At 60.7% G+C, this 27,765-nt stretch overlaps 2 protein-coding genes across 2 annotated transcripts in view; both read left to right on the top strand.

Moving 5' to 3' along the window:
• The window catches only part of TCF3 (transcription factor 3), a 46,445-nt gene extending 25,694 nt beyond the window's left edge, over positions 1-20,751 (top strand). The window contains exons 6-20 of the mRNA XM_064371199.1: positions 3,579-3,646; positions 4,606-4,738; positions 5,924-5,973; positions 7,193-7,295; positions 7,377-7,546; positions 7,629-7,761; positions 8,232-8,290; positions 8,375-8,453; positions 9,463-9,536; positions 9,831-9,989; positions 10,070-10,193; positions 14,075-14,213; positions 14,380-14,615; positions 18,317-18,462; positions 18,792-20,751. Coding sequence (XP_064227269.1) covers positions 3,579-3,646; positions 4,606-4,738; positions 5,924-5,973; positions 7,193-7,295; positions 7,377-7,546; positions 7,629-7,761; positions 8,232-8,290; positions 8,375-8,453; positions 9,463-9,536; positions 9,831-9,989; positions 10,070-10,193; positions 14,075-14,213; positions 14,380-14,615; positions 18,317-18,459 — 1,670 coding nt within the window. The 3' untranslated portion in view covers positions 18,460-18,462; positions 18,792-20,751. The remainder of the gene's footprint in view (positions 1-3,578; positions 3,647-4,605; positions 4,739-5,923; positions 5,974-7,192; positions 7,296-7,376; positions 7,547-7,628; positions 7,762-8,231; positions 8,291-8,374; positions 8,454-9,462; positions 9,537-9,830; positions 9,990-10,069; positions 10,194-14,074; positions 14,214-14,379; positions 14,616-18,316; positions 18,463-18,791) is intronic.
• A 2,043-nt stretch (positions 20,752-22,794) lies between these two features.
• Positions 22,795-27,402, top strand: LOC105706155 (cytochrome b-c1 complex subunit 10). Its single transcript, XM_012436327.3, has 3 exons — positions 22,795-22,902; positions 26,062-26,210; positions 27,238-27,402. Exons 1-2 carry the CDS (start codon positions 22,853-22,855, stop codon positions 26,180-26,182), a joined length of 171 nt encoding a protein of 56 aa, XP_012291750.1. The 5' UTR covers positions 22,795-22,852; the 3' UTR covers positions 26,183-26,210; positions 27,238-27,402.
• The last annotated feature ends 363 nt before the right edge of the window (positions 27,403-27,765 follow it).

Raw genomic sequence — 27,765 nt, forward strand, 5'->3', positions numbered from 1 at the left:
TGCAGACATCGGCGTGGTCAGTGCACGCACAGCGGCAGGCATCCCCAGCGTTCACCCAGAGGGTGTGGGCAGCCGAAGCCTCCGCCCGTCCTGGGAGCGGGTGCAGGAGGGCACAGCCCGGCCTTCCCGTCACGGCGCCGTGCGACTCGGCTTCCCCACCTGGGTGTAGAGGCAGGGAGGCCGCTCCAGACCCCCGTCCTCCCTGCGATTTGCGCAGGGCACCTCCTGCTTCCCGGGGAGGGGTCAGCAGGGCCGGCTGTCACCCACTGGAAAGGAGGCGTAGGAGTCCTGGAGACTCAAGGAGGCGGCCTGCACGTGTGGTGGTCAGAGCCTGCGCTGTTCCGTAGGCCGCCGCCCTCTCTCCCTGGGGGCCTCTTGTTAACCGAGAGGACCGTGACTCAGGCCGGGGCAGGGGCTCACGCCTGTCATCCCAGCACTTCGGGAGGCCGAGGTGAGTGGATCACCTGAGGTCGGGAGTTCGAGACCAGCCTGGCCAACACAGTGAAATCTCATCTCTACTAAAAATACAAAAATTAGCCAGGCGTGGTGCTGGGTGTTTGTAATCCCAGCTACTCAGGAGGCTGAGGCGGGAGAATCGCTTGAACCCAGGAAATGGAGGTTCCAGTGAGCTGAGAGCAAACCATTGCACTTCAACCTGGGTGACAGAGCGAAACTCAGTCTCAAACAAATAAGAATGACGACTCAGACCTGGCGTGTCATCCCACGCCGCTGTGTACCCTGGGCCAGAGCCATCCTCTTCTGAGCCTCGGTTTCCCCACTGTGGGAAAGGGACCCTCCCAGAACCTTCCTGGAGGGAGACAGCGAGAGGTGACCCAGCTTGGCAGACCCTGCCGATCGCGGGGTCGTGGTTGGTGACTGGTCGTTGCTGGCCCACCCGGTCTTGTGACTATCCCAGCCCCGCTGCTGGCCCACCCGTGCTTGGAAAGCGGCGCCCTGGCGCGTGGTCTATGGCTGGGCGGGGCTGACCAGGGTGTACCCCGCTCCAGGGACCTGGGGCAGCGGCTGGGACGGTGACCGAAACCCCCAGGCTTCACAGCCCCCCTCCTGTGAGGCTGTCAAGTCCAGTGCCCCGGGGTTCGGGGAGCTTGGATAGGGGTCTTGGGGGACTAGCAGGGGGCTCGGGGGTCCCGCTGCCGTGGTGCCTCAGCTGTGGAATTTGTGGTTCCATCCCTCGGTCATCCTGGGCCGTGGGATCCTTCCCCGTCTCTGGAACCCGGTGGTTCGAGGCAGTGTTTGTGCGTGGTTTTCATGGTGCGGTGGAGGCGGGCGCTGCTTAGAAGCCGCGAGCTGTGGGGCGCGGGACCCGCTGCTGGGCTCACGCGTACCGTGTACCCCTCAGCATTGTGGGCTGGGGGAAGCTGAGGCCCGAAGGACTTTGGGGACTCAGCCTTTTCCCTGGACCTTGAGGGGCAGCCGCTGGTTGGGCCCCATGGCGGGCCGGTTTGTCCTGCCTCGCTTTGCCCGGCCTAGGACCTGGCATGCAGTGGGTTGGTGTCCTGGGTAGGAAGCACATGGCATGAAGGTGGGGAGGGTGTGCCTGAGACCCACCACATGCCAGGGGGGATGTCTGCCCATTTCCCAGACGAGGAAGGTGAGGCCTAGCCCCACCCCAACCTGGGGTGGTCTCTGTACCTGGAGGCCTGGTTCTCTGCTGGCTGTCCTTCCTCATACCCCTGATGGCCCCAGGGTGGGCAGGGCTGACACGGGCAGTTCCCGTGGACTGGCCAGCAGTGCCCAGAGCCCAGTCGTGTCCTACCTGCCACCCGTGGGGCCTGGGCCCCAGCCAAGCAGCTTCGAGAGGGCAGCGGGGGTCCCGGGAGGCACTGGGGGCATTGGCGTAACCTCAGCCTCCCCTGGCCTCAGTTTCTTATCCGAGAAGCCGCGCAAGCGGCTGCTGTGGCCTGGGGTGGCCTGTGGGTGGGTTGTGGCTGTCGTCTCCCGCATGTCCCCAGGGTCACCAAGATGAGGAAACGGGGCAAAAAACAGCATCTGTTCCAGGAGTTGGGAAATTGTTGAACTTGTTTTCTTTTGAGATGCAGTCTCGCTCTGTCCCCAGGCTGGAGTGCAGTGGCCTGATCTGGGCTCACTACAACCTCTGCCTCCCGGGTTCAAGTGATCCTCCTGCCTCAGCCTCCCGAGTAGCTGGGACTACAGGCGTGTGCCACCACACCCGGCTAATTTTTTTACTTTTTTTTTTTTTGAGACGGAGTTTTACTCTTGTCCAGGCTGGAGTGCAATGGCCTGATCTGGGCTCACTGCAGCCTCTGCTTCCCGGGTTCAAGTGATTCTCCTGCCTCAGCTTCCCGAGTAGCTGGGACTACAGGTGTGCACCACCATGCCTGGCTAATTTTTGTATTTTTAGTAGAGTTGGGGTTTCACCATGTTGGCCAGGCTGGTCTCAAACTCACCTCCTAATCCACCCGCCTCGGCCTCGCAGAGTGCTGGGATTGCAGGCGTGCATTACCGTACCCGGCTGTTGAGCTTAAGATTCGGAAATCGGGGAATTTTTTTCATGGTTTGAGAATAATGTATGTTATTCAGTTGTGCGTTTCATCCCCTCCCGGCAGGGCCGGGGACTGTGCCTCCCGTCACGTTCCTCGCCCAATGTAAGCCAGAAGGGGATTTAAGTGGCTCAGGTCCTGAGTAGTCGGGGACCTGCGTCAGGCAAGGCTGGATCGAGGTGTCTCTGCATCAGACCCAGGCCCTCCACTCTGGGGGCTCACCCCAGCCAGCTGTCCCCCTCCATAGCCCAGGCCTCACCTGCCCTTTGTCACTGAGCACCCCAGGGAGGTGCCAGTCATTGGTGGAGGGCAGGTCACATGCTCATTTATGAACAAACCCTGGCCTGAAGGCGCAAGCTGGTCTCTTAGGGGAAGCCTGTGCCAGGGAACCCCGGGGCCTGGGCGCTGAACCTGAGGCTATGTTGACAGTCCCTGGGGCTCCCCCCCAGGGCCCCCAGACCTGTCCCTTGGGGCAGACAAATGCCTCTGATCCCAGCTCCCCAGGGCATCGGCCTGTCTATGCCTGGAACTGAGGAAACTGAGGCTCAGGAAGGGCGGGGACTGGCCGGCAGGAGGCAGGACCCTTTTAAGCTCTGCTGTTCCTTCCCTGTCCCCCAGGCAGGGCTTGTGTGGGCTGCAGACGCTCCGAGTTGGCCCCGAAATCATCAGGGATCCCTTCTTGTCCCCAAACCCGTCGCTAGTGGATGGGAGGGCCCTCTCAGCCACATGCACTTACAGAGTGCCTGTTGTATGTGGGTGCTGCCTCAGCCCTGTGCACTTAACAGGCGCCTGTTGTATGTGGGTGCTGTCTCAGCCCTGTGCACTTAACGGGTGCCTGTTGTATGTGGGCGCTGTCTCAGCCCTGTGCACTTAATGGGCGCCTGTTGTATGTGGGCGCTGTCTCAGCTCTGTGCACTTACTGAGCACCTGTTGTATCTGTGTTCTCTCTCAGCCGTGTGCACTTATGGAGCGCCTGTTGTATGCGGGCATGTGCCAGGCACAGGGCAGGGATGGTTCTTGGGTGGCCTCCCACTGACCTTCCTTCTCCCCTTGCAGGCAAGAGCGGCGAGCGGGGTGCCTATGCCTCCTTTGGGAGAGACGCAGGCGTGGGCGGCCTGACTCAGGTGAGGAGTTCCGGCGGGGCTGGGTGCGTTTTAATTCAAATCAAATCTGTCGCTGTGAGCTGCAGAAGCTGTGCTGGCTCAGCCAGGTTCTGTTTGCCTCCTGATAGCAGCGACAGCAGGCCCGGCTGGGCCAGAGTGGGCTGGTTGGGTGTGGACCGGGCAGCGGGAGAGGCAGGTAGGACAGGAAGGGTAAGGCCTGCGGGGCTGCCATGCCCAGCTCCAGGGCTCAGATGCCCGCACACCCGAGTGGCAGGCAGGAAGACTGCTCTCTGGCGCCCTCTGGCCACTCAGCAAGCCTGCAGTAGCCACACGGGGTGCAGGCTCAGCAGCGGCTGGGCCTGGGGAGAAGGCCCTGCCCTGGGCGCTCGGCCACCCCGTGGGGCCACCGGATGATGGAGCAGATGAAACACAGGAGTCAGTGCCGGCCGGGACCTGGCTCAGGCCAGCCCTGGTTCCCCAGAAAGAAAGCCCATTTTCACACTAACACATTCAGAATCAAACTGAGGGCTTCATACGACAAAATCAAAAAGACAGGAAGCAGCTGGGTGCGCGCAGACACCCGGCCTCGCAGAATCCGGGGAGCGGGGCGCGCAGACACCCGGCCTCGCAGAATCTGGGGAGCAGGGCGCGCAGACACCCGGCCTCGCAGAATCCAGGGAGCGGGGCGCACAGACACCCAGCCGCGCAGAATCCGGGGAGTAGCTCCTCGGGTCAGCAGCACTGGTGTCTTTTTCTCAGTCTGTCATTCTTCATGGAAACAACAGTATGGCTGTCAGGGTCAGTCTTAAGTCAGAGAAACACAGCAGGTGTCGGAGAGAATCGCCGTGAGCAGGCAGAAGGGGCGTCACTTGCCGAGGGGCAAGTCCGAGCGGCTTCAGCCTTGGCAGTTTTTTCTTGAATGGAACGGCCTGGGGCTTGAATGCCAGCCCCATTCCTCCTGACGCCCCGCTCCCCACCAGGCTGGCTTCCTGCCAGGCGAGCTGGCCCTCAACAGCCCTGGGCCCCTGTCCCCATCCGGCATGAAGGGGACCTCCCAGTACTACCCCTCCTACTCCAGCAGCTCCCGGCGGAGAGCGGCGGACGGTGGCCTGGGTGAGCAGGGTCTGGCAGGGGCAGCGGGGGCATCCGAGAGGGAGCCTGCAGAGGGAGGTGGGTGGTCGCCTGTTAGCTGAGGGCATGGGAGGCGACGGACCCTATACCTTCCAGGTCCTGGCTGGACACCAGGCGCTTGGGCGTTGGGAGGGATGGATGGTGACGGGATGGCCCAGTGCAGTCTGTGCCCACCACTCCCGGTGGCCCCGGCCCACAGGGCTGCCATAGACTGTTGCAGCCAAACCCGCAATTTCTTTTGCACCACCCTGATAGATTGGTGCTGTGACGAGCCAGGGAGAGGGTCCTGCCAGCCTCTGGTCGTGAGGTTCCTGCAGCTGATGGGTGCGGGCTCCGTGCACATGGTTTCTGTTTAAGACGCCTCCCGGGCCCGTCCCAGGCATGGTGGCGCCCACCCGGGGTCCCAGCTACTCGGGAGGCCGAGGCAGGAGGATCAGTTGAGGCCAAAAGTTCAAAACCTTCCTGGGCAACATAGGGAGATGTCATCTTTACAGAAAATTTTAAAAATTAGCTAAATATGGTGGCACACGCTTGTGGGCCCAGCTTCTCAGGAGGCCAAGGCAGGAGGATGGCTTGGCCCTGGGAGTTTGAGGCTGCAGTGAGCTACAGTTGCACCATTGCACTCCAGCCTGAGCAGTAGAGTGAGACCCACTTAGTGAAATCACCAGTAAAAAGCACAAAAATGTAACAGATGGTGGCTCTGAATAGACCACGGACAGGAGCCCCCACGTGATGTCAGAGGAGGCCCCGTTCCGCCTCAGCTGGGCCGTGCACCTCGGCGACTCAAATTCCACTCACGTCCCTGAGTGCTCAGGAAGGCGCTGGAGCACTGATTTCCAGGGTACAGATTTTATCCAGTAAGCGAGTTTGCAGACAGCAGCCTTGAGTGGTGAGGACTGATTGCATGTGATCACTGGGGCCATCCTGGAAGCAGAGTGGGCCAGGGCTTCTCAGCAGAGCCCCGCTCAGGATCCATCAGCTCCTCATTTTCCGCACTCCGCGTCACAGGAGAAAACCCTTGTGGTCCGTTTTCGTCTTTGGACGCACGTAGATAGACCCCAGGTTTTTGATTTATGAAGCGGGAACCGCGGGGGTCTCCCGTCCAGGCGTAGGACAGGTGCTGTGATCATGGCGGTGGCCGCGTCTCACCCCTTTTGCTCCGTACAGACACACAGCCCAAGAAGGTCCGGAAGGTCCCGCCGGGTCTTCCATCCTCGGTGAGTTGCACGAGGGAGAAGGGAGCCCAGAGCTCCTCAGTGTGTCCCAGGGAAGCTTGGGAACACATGTGGGGCAGTAGGCACTGGGTGGACAGGACCCCCGAGGTTTCTGAACCAAGATCTGCCCCGAGGCCCTGGCTCCGACCGGAGGCCACCTGAGGGAAGGCAGGGAAGTTCTTCCCTAGGTCCAATCTCTGTCTCTCTTGCTTTGAGAGAAAGGTGGTTCTGGTGACTGAGGCCCCCTGAGAAAGGGCACAAATGGGGCTCCCCGTTCCGTCCTCGCGGGTTCAGGCTGCCCTGCGTCCCTGCCTCCCTGCCTGGGGCCGGCAGTGTGCCAAGCCCTACAGATGGTCTAGGCTGCGTGACGCACTCCTGCGATCTCATCTCGGTGGAGGGAGAGGACTTGGCTGATTCCCCAGCTCTGTAGCCACCAACCACCCTCTGCCCGGTGCCCGTGCTGGCCCCAAGAGCCCTGGGCATACTTCTCCTCGCTGTTTGGGCTGGCCAGCTCCTCACAGGCCTGGGTTCAGAGTCATACTGACTTCAGGCCAAAGGCATGGTCAGACTCTGCTCCCGACGGTCCTGCTCCCCTCCTTCTCCAGGGCCACTTTCTCTCAGCTGGACCCGCCACCCAGTTTCTTACAGCATCAGACCCACCCAGCATACTCTTCAGCACAGGGGCAGACCTTATCAACTGGCCCAAGCCCCAGAGTCCAGGCAGTGCCAGGCAGTCGGAGTTGGCACTAATCACAGACCCCTCTTCCTTTTGATTCAGCCAAGGACCAGTGTTGCTCTGGGGCCAAGGGAATTGTGGCACCGGGGGATTGATTCCAGCTGGGGAACAAAGGAGAAGGATGGGATGGGGGTGTTGGAGCTGGGGTTTTGATGGATCAATAGGAGTTTCCTGGATTAAGGCAGAAAAAGGCTTTAAAGACAGAGCCAGCGCTAAGGCCTCAGGTACAGTGGTCAGTCGTTCAGGGAGGCAGGAGGTGGGGGCTGGAAAGGGAGCAGGAGCGAGGCCGTCAGACCCTGAATCTGGGCCGAGGAGCTGGGGTTTGTCCAAAGCAGGGGAGGCTTTACAGGCAGGGGAAACGGGGTGTGGTAGATGCGCTACTGGGAGGGGCAGGGGGAGGGGCTTAGGGAGGGCAGCAAGGTGCGTGGGCTCATTAACCCTGGGGCCCCTCCGTCCTGACCATGCACCCCGCCCGCCCCCCTGCAGGTGTACCCGCCCAGCTCAGGTGAGGACTACGGCAGGGACGCCGCAACCTACCCGTCCGCCAAGACCCCCAGCAGCGCCTATCCCACCCCCTTCTACGTGGCAGGTACATGGGGGCTCGCCTGAGAAGGTGGGGGTGGGCTGAGGTGCCCCACCTGGACCCTGCCTTACCAGCCCCACCCCGCAGATGGCAGCCTGCACCCTTCAGCTGAGCTCTGGAGTCCCCCAGGCCAGGCGGGCTTCGGACCCATGCTGGGCGGGGGCTCATCCCCCCTGCCCCTCCCGCCTGGCAGCGGCCCTGTGGCCAGTGGTGGAGGCAGCGGCACGTTTGGCGGCCTGCACCAGCACGAGCGCATGGTAGGACCGGGGCACAGGGCCGGTGGGCGGGCGGAGGGTGGCAGTGCCCCATCTAACCCACCGTCCTGCCTGATGCCCCCAGGGCTACCAGCTGCACGGAGCAGAGGTGAACGGCGGGCTCCCGGCTGCATCCACCTTCTCCTCAGCCCCCACAGCCGCGTACGGCGGCGTCTCCAGTCACACGCCGCCTGTCACTGGGGCCGACAGCCTCCTGGGTACGGCCCCTGCCCGGGTTCGGCCCCTCCGGGGGGACACTGAGCTGCAGGCAGGGCCTCGGTGGGCTCGGCAGGGGACCTGGCGGGGACTCCACGGTGGGCGCAGGCGCGGTTGCTGGCCAGGAGCTGGGTTGGCATGAGTTCACATCGTCCGCCGTCTGCAGGGCGTGCCGCGTGCGTTGGGATGGGGATATCTGGAAACAGCTCTTTGAGGAGTGGGTTGTTTCCGTTTTACAGCTGGGGAAACTGAGGCTCAGAGGGGACTCGATCACCCAGGGTCTGTCGAGGCTCCCTGTCCCCAGAGCCCCTGTGAAGGCTGGTTTTGGGGGATCACGCTACTCTGGCCACCGCTGCGGTGTCCGTGCAGGATGGCGGAGTGCAGGGAGCTTCCTGTCAGCTGTAGCACCCAGGCTGGGCCACGTGGGGTGGAGGCTCCCCCCAGGCTGGGTCTCACCTCTCTCCACCCACAGGCTCCCGAGGGACCACAGCCGGCAGCTCTGGGGACGCCCTCGGGAAGGCACTGGCCTCGGTGAGGCGTGGGGCATGGGGGGTGGCCAGGCGAGTGACCCGAGAGGCCGACCCCTGACCGCCCGTCTCTCCTGGTCCCACTCAGATCTACTCCCCGGATCACTCAAGCAATAACTTCTCGTCCAGCCCCTCTACCCCTGTGGGCTCCCCACAGGGCCTGGCAGGTCTGTAAGGGTTTTGGGGGGGTGAGGGCGGCTGTTTCTGGTGCCTCTGCGTTGCTGGGATGGGCAGCAGGTGGAAAGGGAGCAGCTCACCCTCGGGGGCCCGTGGCATCTCTGGTCAGGAACCAGACAGTGGAACAGAATCAATCCACCGTGAGCTTATCTTTCACTGGGCAATCTAGTAAGGCTGCCTGGTGGAAGCAGCCTCCAAGCCAGCCTTCCAAGGCTATGGCACATAACCAGACAGTGAGGGCTGGGAGGTGGCGTCCTGGTTAGGTCACAGCACAGGCAGAGACGTAGGGCAGGACCTGGCGGTTCACGCTGCATGAACACGAGGGGATGCAGGCGTGCCCAGCAGCTCCCAGATCGCATAGGGCAGGAGTGCCAGGGCTGTGGACCGGGCTCTAGATCGTGGGTGTGTTGCCATGTGCTCACCCACAGGGTATTTATTAGGTACCAGCTGTTTACCTCGTGTGAGGCTCTGTCGCGTGGGGGCAGACTCTCTATCCCTGTAAGGATGTGCCTGGCCGCAGCAGGGGTGTTGGAGGGAGGAGTGGGAGCAGGAGGTTTCCAGAAGGTCTGGGTGGTTCCACTTCTGCCCCATGGGAGGCGTCAGGGACCCTCACTTCACCTCGGCCTGTCTGGTTCTACCTGGAGCTAACCAGCTCCCTGCCTGCTGCTGGAGCCCAGAGTGGGTCGGCCAGGGCAGGGCAGCATGGGGAGGAGCCGCTGGCCATGCACCCCGAGCCGCTTTACCCCTGGTGTAGGGGTGGTTGTATTTTGTAGATGGGGAACCTGAGGCTCAGAGATTGGAATGGCAGTGCCCACTGGGCACCCAGCATCCCTGCCTGGCAGACAGCTTTTCCAGTCGATGTGGGGTGTCCTGGAGTGGGCATCATGGGCAGGTGGAGGCTGGTCAGGCAGTTCATGAATCCCTCCCCGTGGGGGTCACGCTGCACTCACACCCTGCTCCTTGCACCCCATTCATGTGCCCCCCCCCCCCCGCTTCCAGGGACGTCGCAGTGGCCCCGAGCAGGAGCCCCCGGTGCCTTATCGCCCAGCTACGACGGGGGCCTCCACGGCCTGGTGAGCGCCTATCCCGCCCCATCCCACCTCACCCCCCTCTTCTCCCACAGAATTTACAGGGCAGATGCCCCTTGAGAAGGAGAAACCTTTTTGCTAATTTCTCATAAGTAAGCCCTAAGCTGTGGCTGAGGCCCTGTGGCTGCCAAGGCACAGACGTTTTGAGCTGGTTGAAAACGCAGGCTCCGGGGGACGGGGAAACAGGACCGCCTGCCACTTGCATGCAAAAGGGGACATGGACGGGGTCCTGTGGGGTCCCGTGGCCCCGGCCCCTCACCACCCACCCCTGCCCCGCAGCAGAGTAAGATAGAAGACCACCTGGACGAGGCCATCCATGTGCTCCGCAGCCACGCCGTGGGCACGGCCGGTGACGTGCATGCACTGCTGCCCGGCCACGGGGCGCTGGCCTCGGGCTTCGCCGGTCCCATGCCGCTGGGCGGCCGGCACGCAGGCCTGGTGAGCTCTGGGCAAGGGTGGGGCTGGGCCGCGGGCAGGGACCCCAGCTCCTGCTGACTGGCCCCTCTCCCCACCCACAGGCCGGAGCCGGACACCCCGAGGACAGCCTTGCAGGCAGCGCCAGCCTCATGCACAGCCACACGGCCCTCCCCAGCCAGCCAGGCGCCCTCCCCGACCTCTCCCGGCCTCCCGACTCGTACAGTGGTAAGCCCTCGAGCTCAGGTCGTCTCACTCCTGGTTCCAGTTGAGAAAACCGAGGCACTCCAGTGGTGGGAGTCAGGGGAACCTGGGGCAGGTGTGGTCACCGTGGGGGCACCTGGTGACATGGGTGGAGGGTGGGCTCCGGGCTACCTCTTAATCCGCCTGCTCCCGTATGCCATGTGCCTGGCAGCGCTCAGCCCTGGGGGCGGGACGGGGTGTGCAGCAGGATGCCCCTGCCTCAGGGGAGACGGACCCGGAGCTCACTGCACAGCGCAGGTGCTGGGGAGAATGAACCAAGTGGCTGGCATGGGTTGGGGTTTTTGTATGGTTTTAAAGACGGTGGCCCTGGAGGCCAGAAAGTGACGTTTGAGCAGCACCTATGAGGAGGCGAGTACCTGGAGGAGGAGGAGGGTTCCAGTCTGAGGGCGCAGCCCAGGCAAAGGCCCTGGGGCCAGACCATACCTGGGAGGAGCAGCCAGGAGACCCTTGGGGTTGGAGCAGAGGGAGGAGGGGAGAGGGAGGAGGAGGGAGAGGGAGAAGGAGGGAGAGAGGGAGAAGGAGGGAGAAGAAGGGAAGAGGGAGGAGGAGCGAGAGGGAGGAGGGGGAGAGGGAGGAGGGGGAGAGGGAGGAAGAGGGAGAGAGGGATCTCCCACATATACAAAGGGGAGAGGGGACGTCATGCAGGGCCATGTGGGCCGCAGGGAGGACTCAGGCTTTGACGGCTAGGGAGATAGGAGGCATGGAGGGCTGTGGCGAGGAGGGTTGGGACCTGACCCAGGTGTTCACAGACAGCCTCTGGTGGCTGCTTGGAGGACACACCGTGAGTGGCACCGTGGGTCCAGGGCAGAGGCCACAGGGTTGCTCCAGGGTTCATGGAGGGTGAGTAGTGGGTGGGTTCTTCATCTCCTGAAGGCGCGGCCCGCAGGGTTTGTGACTCAAGACTGAGAGGAGGCAGGGCGGCCCTGGCATTTCTGGCCCGAGCTGTGGGTGGCTTTGGGGCTGGGAACCCCGTAAGGAAGGGGACAAAGGAACGAGTTTGGGGCAAATCTGCCTGAGCCTGGGGATTGTCAGCATCTGACACCCGTGAGAGGCCCAGGAGGAGGCAGGGTCGCTGTGGGCCCTTTCCCAGCCCCATCGCTCCACCACGCCAGGAATCCCACCTGCCTTCCAGTCAGGTTTCCAGGAACCTTGATTTTTATCACTGCAGCAGCTCTGCCCCAGGGGACACCGGGTGATGCCTGGGGACATCTGCGGTTGTCAGCGCCGGGGGTGCTCCCAGCACAGAGTGGGTGCGGGCCAGCAATGCTGCTCAGCACCCTGGAGTGCCCAGGACGGCCCCAGCCCAGAGAAGGGTCCGGGCTCACGGCTACCCCAGAGAAGGGCCCAGGCTCACTGCTACCCCAGAGAAGGGTCCGGGCTCACGGCTACCCCAGAGAAGGGTCCGGGCTCACGGCTGGCAGTGCCCAGGATGGCCCCACCCCAGAGAAGGGTCCGGGCTCATGGCTGGCAGTGCCCAGGACGGCCCTGAGCTTAGTCTTATGCCCACAAGTTCTCTTGTTTCCTTCCTGTCTTTCATGTGCTGAGGCCTCAGCTGGTCCTGGTGGCTGACGTTGGTCGATTGCACCAGAGTTCACTGTGGGGAGCAGGTGCATTTCTGAGGCTCCCCCTCAGGGTGTGGGGGTCTCGGGGAATGGGAGCTGGTTTGCTCCATGTGAGCCCTGACTCTGAGTCCTGGACTCCCCAAACCCTGGTTTTGGGGATGGCCCAGGCCTTTGCCTGCTGAATGCAGAGTGGCTGCTTTGTTCTGGGGTAGCTGTGTGCCTTTAAGCCACACGTTTTAAAGCTTTTACTGGGCCCGGCGCGGTGGCTCACGCCTGTAATCCCAGCACTTTGGGAGGCTGAGGCGGGTGGATCACGAGATCAAGAGATCAAGACCATCCTGGCCCACATGGTGAAACCCCGTCTCTACTAAAAATACAAAAATTAGCTGGGCATGGTGGCACGTGCCTGTAATCCCAGCTACTCAGGAGGCTGAGGCAGGAGAATTGCCTGAACCTAGGAGGAGGAGGCTGAGGTGAGCCGAGATCACGCCATTGCACTCCAGCCTGGGTAACAAGAGTGAAACTCCGTCTCAAAAAAAAAAAAAAAAAAAAAAAAGCTTTTACTGTTACTGAAGTTCACGAACACAGCGTCCGACTGGCGTGTTTTTTACACCTTGGTTTGCTGGCTCGCGTTGCGTGTGGGGCACCTGTGTGGTGTGAGTGAGGGGTTCCCATTGTGAGCGCACTGTTGTCCCTGACCTGGGTGTGGGGCACTGGAACATGCCCACATCACGCTTTCCTGCTGACCTGCCGATCAAGGGCGTGATACGCCCGTCGTCAGCTCAGAGGAAAGGCTGCTCAGTAGTTTTCCAAAGCAGCCGCACCAGCTTCCCCTCCCACAGGCAAGATTTTCAGTGTTCAGGCCTCTCAGCTTTGCCAGCTGAGTGGGTATGAAGGGTAGCGCACTGCAGCCCTCATTTGCGTTGCCTTAATTTCCTGATACGCCGAAGGACTTCCACGTGTTTCTGGCCACGTGGTTTCCCTGTTGACGAGATGCCTGTTTGGATACCTTGCTTATTTTTGTCCTTTCTCATTGATTTGTCAGAGTTCTTTGTATATGTGGGAGATCACCCCCTCGCTGGCTACGTCTGTGGCGGGTGTCTTGTATTCCGTGGCAGAGCCTTTCATTTTCCTGGTGTCTTTGCTGATCAGAACTCTCAGTTTTCATGTAGTTGAGCTTGTTGATTTTGGGTTTCTCTTTTTTACTTATTTTATTTCGGGTTTTTTTGAGACGGGGTCTCACCCTCTCACACAGAGTGCAGGGGTGTGATCACAGCTCACTGTAGCCTTGATCCATGGCCTCAAATGATCCTCCCACCTCAGCCTCCCAGAGTGCTGGGATTACAGGCCTGAGTCAGTCACCGTGCCTGGCCTGTGTTCTTTCAGAAACAGTTCTTTGGGTATATACTTGGACAGCAGGTGGACTAAAATGAGATGACCGATTAGCATAGCATTTGCACAAAGATGACACGAAAATTCCTGAAGTGTTCCTTTTTTTTTTTTTTGAGACAGAGTCTCACTCTGTCGCCCAGGCTGGAGCGCAGTGGCACAATCTCGGCTCACTGCAATCATCTCCCGGGTTCAAGCAATTCTCCTGCCTCAGCCTACCGAGTATCCAGGATTACAGGCATGTGCCACCACACCCAGCTAATTTTTAAAATATTTTTAGTAGAGAAACAGGGTTTCACCATGTTGGCCAGGATGGTCTTGATCTCCTGACCTTGTGATCTGCCTGCCTTGGCCTCCCAAAGTGCTGGGATTACAGGCATGAGCCACTGCACCTGGCCGTGTTCCATATATATATATATTTTTTAAGACGAGGTTTCACCATGTTGGTCAGGCTGGTCTTGAACTCCCGACCTGAGGTGATCCACCCGCCTTGGCCTCCAAAGTGCTTAGATTACAGGTGTGAGCTACCACGCCCGGCCCGTGTTCCATATTTTTAAGTCAATGATTTAAACAGTTTTCTTCCCCAAAAAAGCAAAGAGTTCTTTTAGCATTTTAATAGGTTCCTGCCTGAGTTGCCACAGAATTTCTGCACTTTCTTCCAAAGATGGTAAAGCTCTTTTCCTTTCACCTTCTGGTCCTTAGTTTTTCTGGCATTGGTAAGGACGTGTGGTGTGAGGTAGGGATCCAGTTCTGGTTGTTGGTTTTTTGTTTTTATTTTTGGCAAAGACCCGGTTTTTCCAGGAGGGCCCAAGTCCCTCACCACAGGAGCACAAAGAGATGTGTTCACGTGGCCTTGGAGGCCGATACCAGCCCCTGACCCCTGGCCTGTTGCAGGGCTAGGCCGAGCAGGTGCCACAGCATCTGCTGCCGGCGAAATCAAGCGGGAGGAGAAGGAGGACGAGGAGAATACCTCGGCAGCCGACCACGCGGAGGAGGAGAAGAAGGAGCTGAAGGCCCCCCGTGCCCGGACCAGGTGCCAGCCCCCACCTCGGCCCTTCCCATCCCCAGCCCGTCAGGACGCACACGCACACAGGCCACACGCACACCGTACCCACACCGGGAGGCCGTCGGCGGGCCCCACGCCCGTCCCCCAACCTCACTGTCTCCCTCTGGCCCCCTCCCGGCGCCCTCCCCCATAGCCCAGACGAGGACGAGGACGACCTTCTCCCCCCAGAGCAGAAGGCCGAGCGGGAGAAGGAGCGCCGGGTGGCCAATAACGCCCGGGAGCGGCTGCGGGTCCGCGACATCAACGAGGCCTTTAAGGAGCTGGGGCGCATGTGCCAGCTGCACCTCAACAGCGAGAAGCCCCAGACCAAACTGCTCATCCTGCACCAGGCCGTCTCGGTCATCCTCAACTTGGAGCAGCAAGTGCGAGGTCAGTGGGGGCGCGGGCCACCAGCGTCCCCGCAGCGCCACCCTCCCTCGTGTTCCTGCCCTCGCTCTCCTTCCCCACCCGCCTTCCTGGAGCCAGCCTTCCCTCTGCAGCAGCGGCCCCTTGCCGTGACTGTGCCCCTCACTCACCCCCTGACCTCACTGCAGTGACTGCCCCTCCTGACTGCCCGCTCTCCTGTTTGCCGGCCTCAGCATCCCCTCCGCAGTGGGAGGACTAGACTGTTTCTGGACCTCTAAGCCCGCAAGCCAGGGCTTCGTGGCTCGAAACTGCACCCCCACCCCAGGGGCTCCCACCCTCCCTGTTGTTCTTGGGAAGCCCAGAGCCTGGCTCACAGGGGCCGGTGTCCCCACAGCCCAGAGACAGGAGCTGTTGTGCAAACCATCCTGGCTCCTTCCCCTCGAGCAGATGCCACGCAGGGCCACATGAGCCTGTCCCCCTCCCTCCGACTCACTTTCCCAGTCTGGGGGTGGGTGTTCATCACCCCCATTTCCCAGGGCCAGGGCAATGAAGGATCGGGACAGACCTGCCCAACCCCCAGATGTGAGCTGACTCCCTCCCCCTGCTGGCGGCTGCTTCCTTTACTCCTTCCTCTCTTCGCCTGCACCCCATTAACCCTTTCTCTCCTGCAGCATTGTTGCTGGGACCGGAGCCAGAGCCCTGGCCCGGCCGACCCGTTGTCCCCTCTGCTCTAAGGTTTCTGAGTCTCCAGCCCTGTGTGTGGCCTGCCTCTGCTGTCTGCCCTCCGCTCTCCCCTCCATCCCGCCCGCCCGTCCCTCTGCTTCCTGCGGCAGCCCCTCCACACCTCGCACTTGCTGCCCGAGCACAGGAGGCCGGGCTGCAGCCTCAGGGCCTTTCCTCCCCCAAAGCCCCCCATCAGGGCTTGTGGGAAGAAACCGACCCAGGACCCACGCAGCCCCCGGCCCTCACTGTCAGTTTGGTCTGTGCGCTTGTCCTGGGCTCCAGGGGCCATCCCTGCCACCTGGAGGGATCCCCTCAGGCTGCAAAGGCAGGCTGGGCAGGCAGGTGGGTGAGGCAGCCCCCCAGGGACTAGGGCAGGGCACCAGGCATGCTGGGCACCGGGACAGGCCTTCACCCATTTCATCATCACAACCCAGAGCAGTGGGTGCCCAGATGGGGACTGGCATCCATTCTGCCGAATAGGCGCCAGGGAATAGGGCGAGGTCACCTGTGCAGGGCCATGCGGCACGTAGGCCTGGCCTGAGACCTGTCCCCAATGCAGCAGCGACCACTCGCTGGCTCCATGCGGCTCAGCAGGAGAGGAGGCTCAGCCCTGGGCCTGGCACAGAGCAGGCACTGGGAACCTGAGAGCTGCCACTGCGACCATCCACAGTGGCAGTGATGACAGGGGTCCCGGGGCACTAGGGAGCCAGCGCTCCCACCCAGGGCAGGTGCCATAGGTGGGGCTCACCTTGGGGCAGCCAGAGTTCACTGTCGGGGGGTGTGCATTTCTGTGGCTCCCCCTCGGGGTGTGGGGGTCTCAGGGGATGGGAGCTGGTTTGCTCCATGTGAGTCCTGACTCTTGAGTCCTGGACTCCCCAGTCCCAGGTTTCAGGGATGGTCCAGGCCTTTGCCTGGTCAGCCTGTGTCTTTAAGGACCCCTCTGTCCACAGTGGGTCTGGCCAGGCCTAGCTGTCCATCACCCCACAAGCTGCTGCTCAGAGCGGGAAGGTGATTATCTTGAGAGGGATGAATAGAGAGGAGCTGGCACTGGCCCCCCCGCCGCACCCCGGCCCTGCCCGGGGCCCACAGAGTGAACAGGGTCAAGGGAGAACCAGTTACCCTGCCGGTTCTCAGATGCAGAAGCAGGGCCCCGCCTCCCTCCACACAGACGTCCTGGGAACAGTCAGACCTTGGTCCTTCTTGGATGTGACCACATCCGTAGCCTCCCCTAGAGCTGAGGGCACGTGCACCTGGCCAGTCACTCACACACACAGGCTCTGCTGCTTTCCAGGGAGCACATTTTCACGGATGTGACAGCAGGCGCATCAGCATGTGCACCCGCACTGCTGCCCACGCCAGCACCATCCATGCACCCAAATTACTACCCACGCCAACACCATCTGTGCACCCACACTGCTGCCCACACCAACACGGTCCATGCACCCAAATTACTACCCACACCAACACCATCTGTGCACCCGCACTGCTGCCCACGCCAGCACCATCCATGCACCCAAACTACTACTCACGCCAACACCATCTGTGCACCCACACTGCTGCCCACACCAACACGGTCCATGCACCCAAATTACTACCCACACCAACACCATCCGTGCACCCGCACTGCTGCCCACGCCAGCACCATCCGTGCACCCGCACTGCTGCCCACGCCAGCACCCTCCATGCACCCAAATTACTACCCACACCAGCACCATCCATGCACCCGCACTGCTGCCCACGCCAGCACCATCCCTGCACCCAAATTAGTACCCACGCCAGCACCATCCGTGCACCCGCACTGTGACCCACGCCAGCACCATCCGTGCACCTGCACTGCTGCCCACACCAACACCGTCCGTGCACCCGCACTGCTGCCCATACCAGGACCATCTGTGCACCCAGATTACTACCCATGCCAACACCATCCGTGCACCCGCACTGCTGCCCATGCCAGCACCATCCGTGCACCCAAATTACTACCCACGCCAGCACCGTCCGTGCACCCGCACTGCTGCCCACGCCAGGACCATCCATGCACCCAAATTACCGCCCACACCAACACCATCCGTGCACCTGCACTGCTGCCCACGCCAGCACCATCCGTGCACCCAGATTACTACCCATGCCAACACCATCGTGCACCCGCACTGCTGCCCACGCCAGCACCATCCGTGCACCCAAATTACTACCCACGCCAACACCGTCCGTGCACCTGCACTGCTGCCCACACCAGGACCATCCGTGCACCCAGATTACTACCCATGCCAACACCATCCGTGCACCCGCACTGCTGCCCACACCACCAGCCATGTACCCGCACTGCTGCACCCAATACCACACAAACACAAGTAGCTGGATACCCTCTCCGTCACCCAGCCCCGCCCTCCTGCCCAGCCCTGGCGCATCACTAACAGAGGCCTCGGTGCTGTGACCCAGCAGTACGGAGGAGGTGCTGTCCCTGGAGGAGAAAGACCTGAGGGACCGGGAGAGGCGCATGGCCAATAACGCGCGGGAGCGGGTGCGCGTGCGGGATATTAACGAGGCCTTCCGGGAGCTGGGGCGCATGTGCCAGATGCACCTCAAGTCGGACAAAGCGCAGACCAAGCTGCTCATCCTGCAGCAGGCCGTGCAGGTCATCCTGGGGCTGGAGCAGCAGGTGCGAGGTAGGCTCCCCGGCCAGGGCGGCCCCGGCACCCTCCCCTTCCCTCACCACAGTGCAGATGCTGGGGTCCTGTGCTTGCTGGCCCCGGACTCTCCACGTCTCTCTGTGGCTGGCCTCAGATCCTGTGACCTTCCCCAGACACCCTCTGATACCCAGTCTCTTCTTTACAACCCCCCCACCCCCCCAGCCTTCTCAAGGAAGGAGATGAGAGCTGGAGATACAGGTGGCCACACGTGACAGGGCCCGGCACCCACCCCCACCTCCCCGACATCCTGTACCCCACTCTCCCCACCACTCCTCCCAGGGACCCTCTCCCACAGAGCTCTCCCCCTACCCCCAGAGCGGAACCTGAACCCCAAAGCTGCCTGTTTGAAACGGCGAGAAGAGGAGAAGGTGTCGGGTGTGGTTGGAGACCCCCAGATGGTGCTTTCCGCGGCCCACCCAGGCCTGACTGAGACCCACAACCCCACCGGGCACATGTGAAAGGTACGCCTCCGTGGGACAAGCCACCCACCCTCAGCCCTGTGCACCGGGCCCAGAACATCCACCCGAGGCCCCGGGCCTCATCACATCCACACCTCACATGCCTTTTGTCAGCATCGAGCCGGCGCCGACCTGACGAGTTTCAGAGCGAAGGGGGCGACGAAGGCGACGCCGGGTCCAGGAGTTTCTGGGACCCCAGCTCACCCCTCACTGGCTTCGATCCCCCTGCCCCCAAATCTCAGCCACCATGTCACCCCGTGATCTGCCCCATGGATCCTGAAACTGCGTCTTGGCCCGTTGCCTGGGCTGATGGGAGCATACTTTTTTTGCAGTAAACAAAACCTGAAAGCACGCAACAAAACGTACACTTTGTCAGAAAAGAGAAAATGCCTTAACTATGAAATGTGGAGCAGCGGAAGCACACCACTGACGGAGAGGCCGTGGGGACCCGGCTTCCTCTTCAAAAGCCACCAGCAAATTGTGCCTACGCGTACTATTTTTTTTAAGGAAAATGAAAACATTAGTTACAAGATTTTTTTTTCTTAATAGAGATGAAAACGAGCACGGATGCTGCCTTTGGTCTCTGGTTTTTTTTAAGCTTTTTTTGCATACGTTTTGTAAGCAACACGTTTTTTTGTATAAAAATTCCGTGTCTCTCGCTACTTCTGCTGCTGTTTCTAGACTGAGCATTGCATTTCCCGGTCAACCCGATGATTAAACGTATTAAGAAGACCCCGTGTAACCCTGAGCCCCCCGCCCCGTGCCCCGGAAGGCAGTGCACTGCAGACAGCACGGGGCAGGCGGCCGGGCCTCCGCCTGCTTCACGTTGGGGGTTCCCCTCTGGGTTCTGTCTTGTGCAGAGTGACACCTGGGCATTCCCCGGTGAAGGCTCCTTGGGGCTGCCCTGCCCCACCCTCTCCCCTCAGGAAGGGGCGGATCTGGGCATAGGGGAAGGGACGGCAAGGTGGCTCTGACCCTCCCAGATGACTGCCGAGCAGCTCCGGCCCCCGGAGCTGCCCCAAAGCAGCATCCTCCCCAGGTCCCCATAAGCTGCTCTCCCTTGGAACCTGCACACCTCTCTGAAATGGGGCATTTTGTTGGGACCAGCGACCCCTGGCACAGGGCCACATCCTGGAGCCCGGTGCTGGGGCCTCCCAGACCACCCGTCCTTCGCTCCTCTGCCACAAGGACCCAAGACCATGCTCCAGACTCTGGCTGATGGGATGCAGGTTCGGGGCCAGCACAGGACACCCCCACCCCAGCATGTCCCTGTCACAGCGGAGGGCCATTGTGGCATGCACAGGATGCATCCTGGCGGCATCCCCCAGTGCTGGGAAGCATCCCTGGGCTGGGGCCGCACCTGCTGCCCTCCCACTGTGGGGCCCAAGGGCAGGAGCTGCTGGAGCGGGAAACAGTGCTGGTCCCTGAGCCCTACGAAGGCCTGGGCTGTGTGTCCAACTGCCACAGAACCAGCAGGGCCGTCCATCTGTATCCTGGGCCCTGTGTCCCAGCACCCAGGCCTCTCTCCAGTCCCCTTTGCTGGCCTCTTGCCATGAGGGTAACCAGCTCTTCCCAGCAGGCTGTCCCAGGATCCCCTCCCGCTCCACACAGACCACAGCGATGGTCACTGTGGCACCACATGTGGGCCGGGCCTGCGGGGCGCCTGCCTTCCCCCTCCTCACATTGAGGCCTTGTGGATCCCAGGCTGACTACTCACCCCAGCAGCAGCTCTGGCGTCTTCCCCCAGTGCCACCCCCAAGAAACCGTGGGCTGCCTGACTCCCCTCCCCAGACTGGCTGGGTAGCCTGGGCCTCGTGGCGGATTCAAGGGGAACCCCAAGGCCCAGGATCTGCCCCGGGTGGAGGGGAGGGGCTGTCCAGCGGTGTCTCCAGGCCCTGGGGACGGGGTCTCTTAGGGAACCTGCCTCTCTCCCACTCTTGTTTTGCCTCTGGTTCCTGCCCCTAGGTCTGGGTGGGCAGTGACCCCGTAGCCTCTGGAACTGTGTGTTCTGCACAGAATTTAAATGAGATTCACCCAGCACGAGGAGGAAGAAACGCAGCAGTTCATGGGGGAAACCACAGTTACCGGGTGGGGGGGCGGGGGTGTGTGTGCTCTGAGTGCCTCAAGATGGTTTTCAAAAAGTAATGTTTTTTTTAAAGAAAATAATTTTATACGTGTCTACACAGCTGGCTGGATTATTGGGACTTTTAAACGATCCCCTTTGAAGTGGATCCAGAGACCTGTCCTGTACATAACAGCACTGTAGCAATAAACGTAATGTTTTATAACGACGCTCGGCCACCCCGATCCTTTCTGGTGTCGCATGCTTAGGAAGGGAAGTGGGGGGCAGGTCAGAGGTCTTGCCCCGAATTCTTGTCCCCTGACACCCTCCTCAGCGAGTGCAGCCAGGACTGTGGTGCACCCCGTGCACGGGGCTTCCTCACAGGGACTGCTCGCTCGGAACCCCGGCACACAGCTCCCAGGGCAGCTGCTAACCTGCACCTGTACTCAGGCCACCGGGAAGCAGGCTTGGCTCCCGGGGAAAAGTGGCTTCCTGGGGGCGGCAGTGGGGAGCGTGGGAACGGTCCAGGACCTGCGGTTCTCCCAGCCCCGGGGCTCCTGATCTCCCCACGTTGCCCCAGCCTGTTGGAACCGACTTCTCCACTGCCCCAAATGCTCTCGAGTCGGCAGAAGTCTGAGCCCGTCACTGCTTCTCTGGAAACTTCCATGACTCCCTGTTGCTGGCAGCATCGACTCCACACTCCCAAGCGGGGCGTCTGCGACTTCCCCAACACCGGACACCCGCAAAACCCATGGACAAGGCTCTCTGGGGGCAAGAGGTGTGGCAGGAGGTGCAGGGGTGCTGCTCACCCTAAAGTGCACGCTGGCTGCTGCTGTGCCAGGGGCTTCCCTGCTCCGTCTGTGTGCGAGGAGGACACAGCTGCACTGCCCCGCTCCTCTACAGGCCGGGGGTGGAAGGAGGCCTTCCTGGCCACTTGAGGCGGGTGGGCCCAGGAGAGAGCGCTTTGGTGCACAAGAGCCTTAGGGAGGAGAAGGTGCAGTGGTTCACGCCTGTGATCCCAGCACTTCAGGGGGGTGAGGTGGGAGGATCTCCTGAGGCCAGGAGTTCCAGTCCACCCTGGGCAACATAGTGAGACCCCATGTCTATTTAAGAGGAAGAGAGTGCCCAGGAATTGATGGAAGGTGCTGAGGGACCCCCTGTCCGCCACTCATAGCAACCGGCTCACCTCTAAATTTCTATATTCCTGCCGGAAATCAACTTCTGAAATATACATTTAGGCCAAGCCGGGTGGCTCACGTCTGTAATCCCAGCACTTTGGGACGCTGAGGTGGGCTGGCCCCAAGAGGACAGGGCAGGCTGAGCACACGAACTCATGGTGTCCATTCCTTACCACCAGGCCTGCAGGGCACGCTGGAGCCCCAGAGACAAATCACGGCCACTCCCCTCTCTAGACTACTGGCCTTTCCGTTCATGCTGTCAAGGTGCCTGGGGGTCAGGCAGTCCAGGAGGGCTTCCTGAAGGAGGCAGCTCTTGAAAATGGTGGGAAAGGCGCAAAAGTGCAATGGCGGTGTCTGGGAATGTGCCCCTCTTCCTTCTGCCCACACTGGGCTGGTGTGCAGGCGGGAGGCTGGGAGCTGAGTGAGCATTTCCGATGCTGCGCCGGGCTGTGGGACAGCAGAGGAGGCCCGGACTGGAGAAAGCAAGACCAAGCAAGCCTGGTGCACTGGAAAGCAGGAACCAGAAGGACCTGCCTGCCATCAGCTAAGAGCATCCAGAGACGTTCACCGTGCGAGGAGCCAGGCCTCCCTCTGCTGCCAGAACGAGGAATCACCCTGCAAAGAGATTTCCAACTAGGCTTCCAAGCAGCGGGCAACCCAGGATGCCCACACCGAGGCTCGGGGAAGCACTGCCGCTCGGCCAAAGTCCTACAGCGAAGCAGGGACGACTGACGCCTCCAAAAGTGGGCTCCAATCCCAGCCCTTCTCCTCTGTGTGACTCTGGGCAACACCCATCCCCGTTGGACCTCAGTTTCCTTCATTGTAAATAACGTTCTAGCACATACTAGGGGCATAAAGTCACTGGCCGGCAGCCCCGCGGCTGGGGGCCACCCTGACCGCGGGAGCCCTGAAACACCATCGGCCGCCAGAGCACGTGGTCAAACACCCCCGCCCTAACCCCGCCCACTTGGGGGGCGCCACCGCTCCGCGGTCTTGCAACCCTCGCCGGAAGTTACTGTAAGTAGCTTCCGGGTCTGCGCGCGCAGGGCGGTTTTTTTTTTTTGTCCCAGCGCTCCTGCGCACCGCGGCCGCGCCTGCGCACTGTGTCCGGGTCGGCTGGACAGGGTCACCCTGAGGTTGCTACTCCGCCGCGATGTTGACCCGGTTACTGGGCCCGCGCTACCGGGAGCTGGTCAAGAACTGGTGAGGACGCAGCCCCACCGCCCCACTCGCCCCGGCCCAGCCTCGCGCCGCTGCGTTCCGCGTTTGTGCCCGTTCCTGGGGGCCGAGCCCAGGTCCCCTATTGTGCCCAGTGACGGGGGGGAAACTGAGGCCGAGAGGCGGAGCATAGCGTCCAGGCGCGAACTGGACGTGGCAGACCCAAGGCAAAACCCCAGCATGCTCGGCTCCGCGACTAGGCAGCTCTGAGCCTCAGTTTCCCCATCTTTACCGGGGGATCCGAGTGGTGACCCCATGGACCGAGACTCCCAGCACCTCAAAAGGCGCTGAGGCCCGAACCCCAGCCCAGCACCCACGACATTTTCGACCTTTGCCATTGTTTTGGTTATTATGATTTTTAACAAGTAGTGAAAGCTGCAGCTGCTCCTGATCCCACCTGGGCGGCGGGACGGCACGGGGTTGACCCCCATGGGAGCCAGGCTGGGGGTGGCCTCTATAGGGTTGTCTGGTGTTTCCACGTGGGATGCTAAGAAGCAAGCCTGGCCAGGTGCGGTGGCTCCCACCTTTTATCCCAGCGCTTGGGGAGGCTAAGGCGGGCAGATCACCCGAGGTCAGGAGTTCAAGACCAGCCTGGCCAACATGGGTCTTTACTAAAATTGCAAAAATTAGCCAGGCGTGCTGGCGGGTGCCTGTAATCCCAGCTACTCCGGAAGCTGAGGTAGGAGAATCACTGGAACCCAGGTGGCGGAGGTTGCAGTGAGCTGAGATTGCTCCATTGCACTCCAGCCTGGGTGATAGAGCAAAACTCAGTCTCAAAAAGAAAAAAAGAATAAAAATAGCAAGGCCTTACCCGGGCACGGTGGCGCCCCGCTGTGATCCCAGCGATTTGGGAGGCCTGGGCTGCAGAATGATTTGAGCCTGGGAGTGGGAGACCAGCTTGGACAACACAATGAGCCCATCTTTACAAAACATTAAAAACATATCGGGGCATGTTGGTGCCTGTCTGTACTCCCAGCTACTGGGGAGGCTAAGGTGGGAGGGTCGCTTGAACCTTGGAGTTTGAGACCAGCCTGACCCTATCTCTACAAAAAAAATTAAAGCTACAGCCAAGCGAGGTGACTGACGCCTGTAATCTCAGTACTTTGGAAGGCTGAGGTAGGTGGATCACCTGAAGTCAGGAGTTCCAGAGCATCCTGGCCAACATGGTGAGACCCGGTCTCTACTAAAAACACAAAAATCTGTGAGGCATGGTGACAGACACCTCTAATCCCAGCTACTTGGGAGGCTGAGGCAGGAGAATCTCTTGAACCTGGGGGATGGAGGTTGCAGTGAGCAGAGATTGTGCCAGTGCACTGTCGCCTGGGTGACAGAGCGAGACTCCATCTCAGAAAAATTTTAAAAATAAAGCTACTCTGGAGGTTGAGATGGGAGGGGCCCTTGAGCCCAGCAGGTCAAGGCTGCAGTGAATGGTGACTGCATTGCCCTCCAGCCTGGGTGACAGAGCTAGGCCCTGTCTCAAAAAAAAGAGAAAAAAAACGGGCCAGGTGTGGTCGCTCACTCCTGTAATTCCAGCACTTTGGGAGGCCGAGGTGGGTGGATCACCTGAGGTCAGGAGTTTGAGACCAGCATGGTGAAATCCCATCTCTACTAAAAATACAAAATTAGCCAGGCGTGGTGGCAGGTGCCTGTAATCCCAGCTACTCCAGAGGCTGAGGCAGGAGAATCACTTGAACCTGGGAGGCGGAGGTTGCAGTGAGCTGAGATCGCACCACTGCACTCCAGCCTGGGTGACAGAGCAAGACTCCATCTCAAAAAAAAAAAAAAAAAATTACCCAGAATGCCAACAAGACACAGGTGCAAAGATTCCTGCTCTGCTGGTGGCATCTGCCTCCGAGCCAGGTTTCAGAAGCAGCTGTGTGTGCCACTAGCAGGCGATCTCAGCTCACTGCAACCTCTGCCTCCCAAGTTCAAGTGATTCTCCCGCCTCAGCCTCCCGAGTAGCTGGGATTACAGGTGACTGCCACCACGCCAGGCCAGTTTTTGTATTTTTAGTAGAGATGGGGTTTCGCCATGTTGGTCAGGCTGGTCTTGAACTCCTGACCTCAGGTGATCTGCCCTCCTCGGCCTCCCAAAGTGCTGGGATTACAGGCGTGAGCCACCGCGCCCAACCACTTTTTCTTTTTTAATTTAATTTTAATTATAATTTCTTTTGAGATGATGGTCTCATATTCACCCAGGCTGGAATGCAGTGGTGCGGTCACAGTTCCATGCAGCCTCTGATTCCCGGGCTCAAGCGGTCCTCCTGCCTCAGCTTTTCTAGTACCTGGGACTACTGGCATGTGCCGCCACACTCGCCTAATTTTTGAAAATGTTGTGTAGAGATGGGGTCTTACTCTGTTGTCCAGGCTGGTCTCAAACTCCTGGCCTCAAGTGAGCCTCCTGCCTCAACCTTCCAAAGTGCTGGGATTCCCCTCGTGAGCCCGAGTGCCTGGAGTGTCTTTTCTCGCCTGACTTGGGAAGTGCAGCCCCATGGCTTGCATTGTGCACGATAGAAGCCACGGCCTGAGTCCGTAGGAGGGTGCGAACGCCTGCAGGCGGGATTGCCGGGCCTCCCTAGAATCTGCTGGGCACAGGCACCTCGGGAACGCTCATGGTGCCTGCCATGGTGGGCAAGGGCGTGGGCTTGGAACCCGAGGCCTTGAGACTCGGCAGCTGTGTGGCCTCAGGCAAGGGCCTCGCCCCCTCTGTTGTTTGGAGTCCTCACCTGGGAAACGGGGACTCTGATCGTGGCACTTCCCGGAGTCTTGCAGCTGGGGCAGGGAAGGATGAGTTTCCTGCAGACTGCAGCAGACCGTGATGACACTCGGACTGGACCCACCATCGCGGTGGTTGCAAACTGACAAATACCTACACGTTCCCGAGGGCCAGCCTCCCCACAACAGCGCTCCCTCCCGCAGCCCCTTGAGCAATTCCTGGCCTGGCAGGAGCCTGGCTTCCTGAGGGCCGGCAGTGTGGGCGGGGCCTGTGCTGCCCTGAGCCCGCAGGACCTGCAGCTCCAGGCAGCACGGACACCAGGCCGGCGCCCCAGCTTCGCAGCTCAGTGCCGGGGCACAGGTGTGGGGCAGGAGACGCTCTTGGAGACAGCATCTGGAGCAAGCCTGACCATCACCTCTCCTCTGGCAGGTGGCCCACGGCCTACACATGGGGCGCTGTTGGCACTGTGGGGCTGGTGTGGGCCACTGACTGGCGGCTGATCCTGGACTGGGTTCCTTACATCAATGGCAAGTTTAAAAAGGATGATTGATTACGCCGACCCTTCGCAGACCTGTCTGGTAAGTCTCAGCAGGCTGCGGCCTCCCTGGCCGCGGTGGGTGGGTGGACTGCAGGACTGCTGGATGGTGGTGGAACAGCGGGCTCTTCAGGCTCCCAGAGCCAGGGCGAGGAGAGGCCTGTTCACCCTGGAGAGGCCTGCCTGAGAGCGGGGCCCTGGGTGCCCATTCCAGCACCTCCCACCACAGGCATAGAGCTGGCCGCCCCACAGCCTTGGTTATGTGGTTGGGGCATGGCCCCTCCCTCTGTCTAGACACCCCCTGCTAGTCTTCCAGGCGGATCCATGCTCCCATCTCGGCCTGCACCCCAGCCTGAACTGGGTGAGGGGCCCCATGTACAGGCAGGGCAGGGGAGGCTGGTCCAGAGTGGCTGGCCCCCCACAAGCTCTCGCCAGCACCTGTGAGGCCGTGGAAGCATCCATGTTTTTCTCCAGCATGCCAACTGCCCTCCGAACCACCGTGCTTGAGGTGTCTGCCCGGTACCCACGTAACAGTCCTGCATGGCCCTGCTCTTACACCCCATTTTCCAGATGCCGGCCTGAGGCCCGAGGCCATGCCACCTGGGCCTCAGACCCCTGCTCCAGTCCGTCTCCCTCCCGACTGTGTGGAGCCTGGGGCCTGTGCCGCGTTACTGTCCCTGCCAGGCCGCCATCCTGGGCCAGCTTCATATGCAAGAGACATTTCTTTTTTTCTTTTTATTTTTTTGAGACGGAGTTTTGCTCTGTCACCAGGCTGGAGTGCAATGGTGCCATCTCGACTCACTGCAACATCCGCCTCCCAGGTTCAAGCCATTCTCCTGCCTCAGCCTCCTGAGCAGCTGGGACTACAGGTGTGCACCACCACGCCTGGCTAATTTTTGTATTTTTAGTAGAAACAGGGCTTCAACATGTTGGCCAGGATGGTCTCAAACTCCTGACCTTGTGATCCGCCCTCCTCAGCCTCCCCAAGTGCTGGGATTACAGGCGTGAGCCACCACGCCCAGCCTGGAAAGGACATTTCTACTCACCCTGCCTCGTCCCCTCTCCCTCAGGTGCCTGGTGGCGCCAGCTCATCCCACCTCAGCGCCTGCTGTGTCTGGAGCAGTGCACATCCTCAGGATGGACAGGAGGAAATCCACAGCTCCACTTCGGACTTCTGCTTCTGAAAACAGCTTGGATGTTTCAATGCACGTTGTATTAAACCTCACTGAAACCTGCTCCGTGCCCAGATGTTGATCATGCTGGTGGCTTGGTTACTGTGGCTATAGCTGGGGTGGCTCAGGTGACCCAGGGGTCCTTTCAGCTCCAAAATGTTACAGATCTAGGAGAGTTTTTCAATGGCTGGCAGAACCCGCTGAATTATTTAAAATGTTTCATAAGTAGTATCTGCAGTGTGTTTCTCCATTGCTGCGTTAACAAGTTACCCCACAGTGTAGTGGCTTAAACGGCCGAGCGCAGTGGCTCACCTGTCATCCCAGCACTGTGGGAGGCCACGGCAGGTGGATCACCTGAGGTCGAGAGTTCGAGACCAGCCTGACCAACATAGTGAAACCCTGTCTCTACTAAAATACAAAAAAGTA

The sequence above is a fragment of the Aotus nancymaae genome, unplaced genomic scaffold (genome assembly GCF_030222135.1).
Source record: "Aotus nancymaae isolate 86718 unplaced genomic scaffold, 86718_ANA_hifiasm-v0.15.2.pri h1tg000124l, whole genome shotgun sequence".
NCBI lineage: Eukaryota > Metazoa > Chordata > Mammalia > Primates > Aotidae > Aotus > Aotus nancymaae.

Bases quoted from the DNA above. Each gene is read 5' to 3' on its own strand.
- LOC105706155 (XM_012436327.3), top strand. From the start codon at position 22,853: ATGTTGACCCGGTTACTGGGCCCGCGCTACCGGGAGCTGGTCAAGAAC. The intron at 22,903-26,061 runs GTGAGGACGCAG...CTCCTCTGGCAG, and splicing joins CGGGAGCTGGTCAAGAACTG to GTGGCCCACGGCCTACACAT.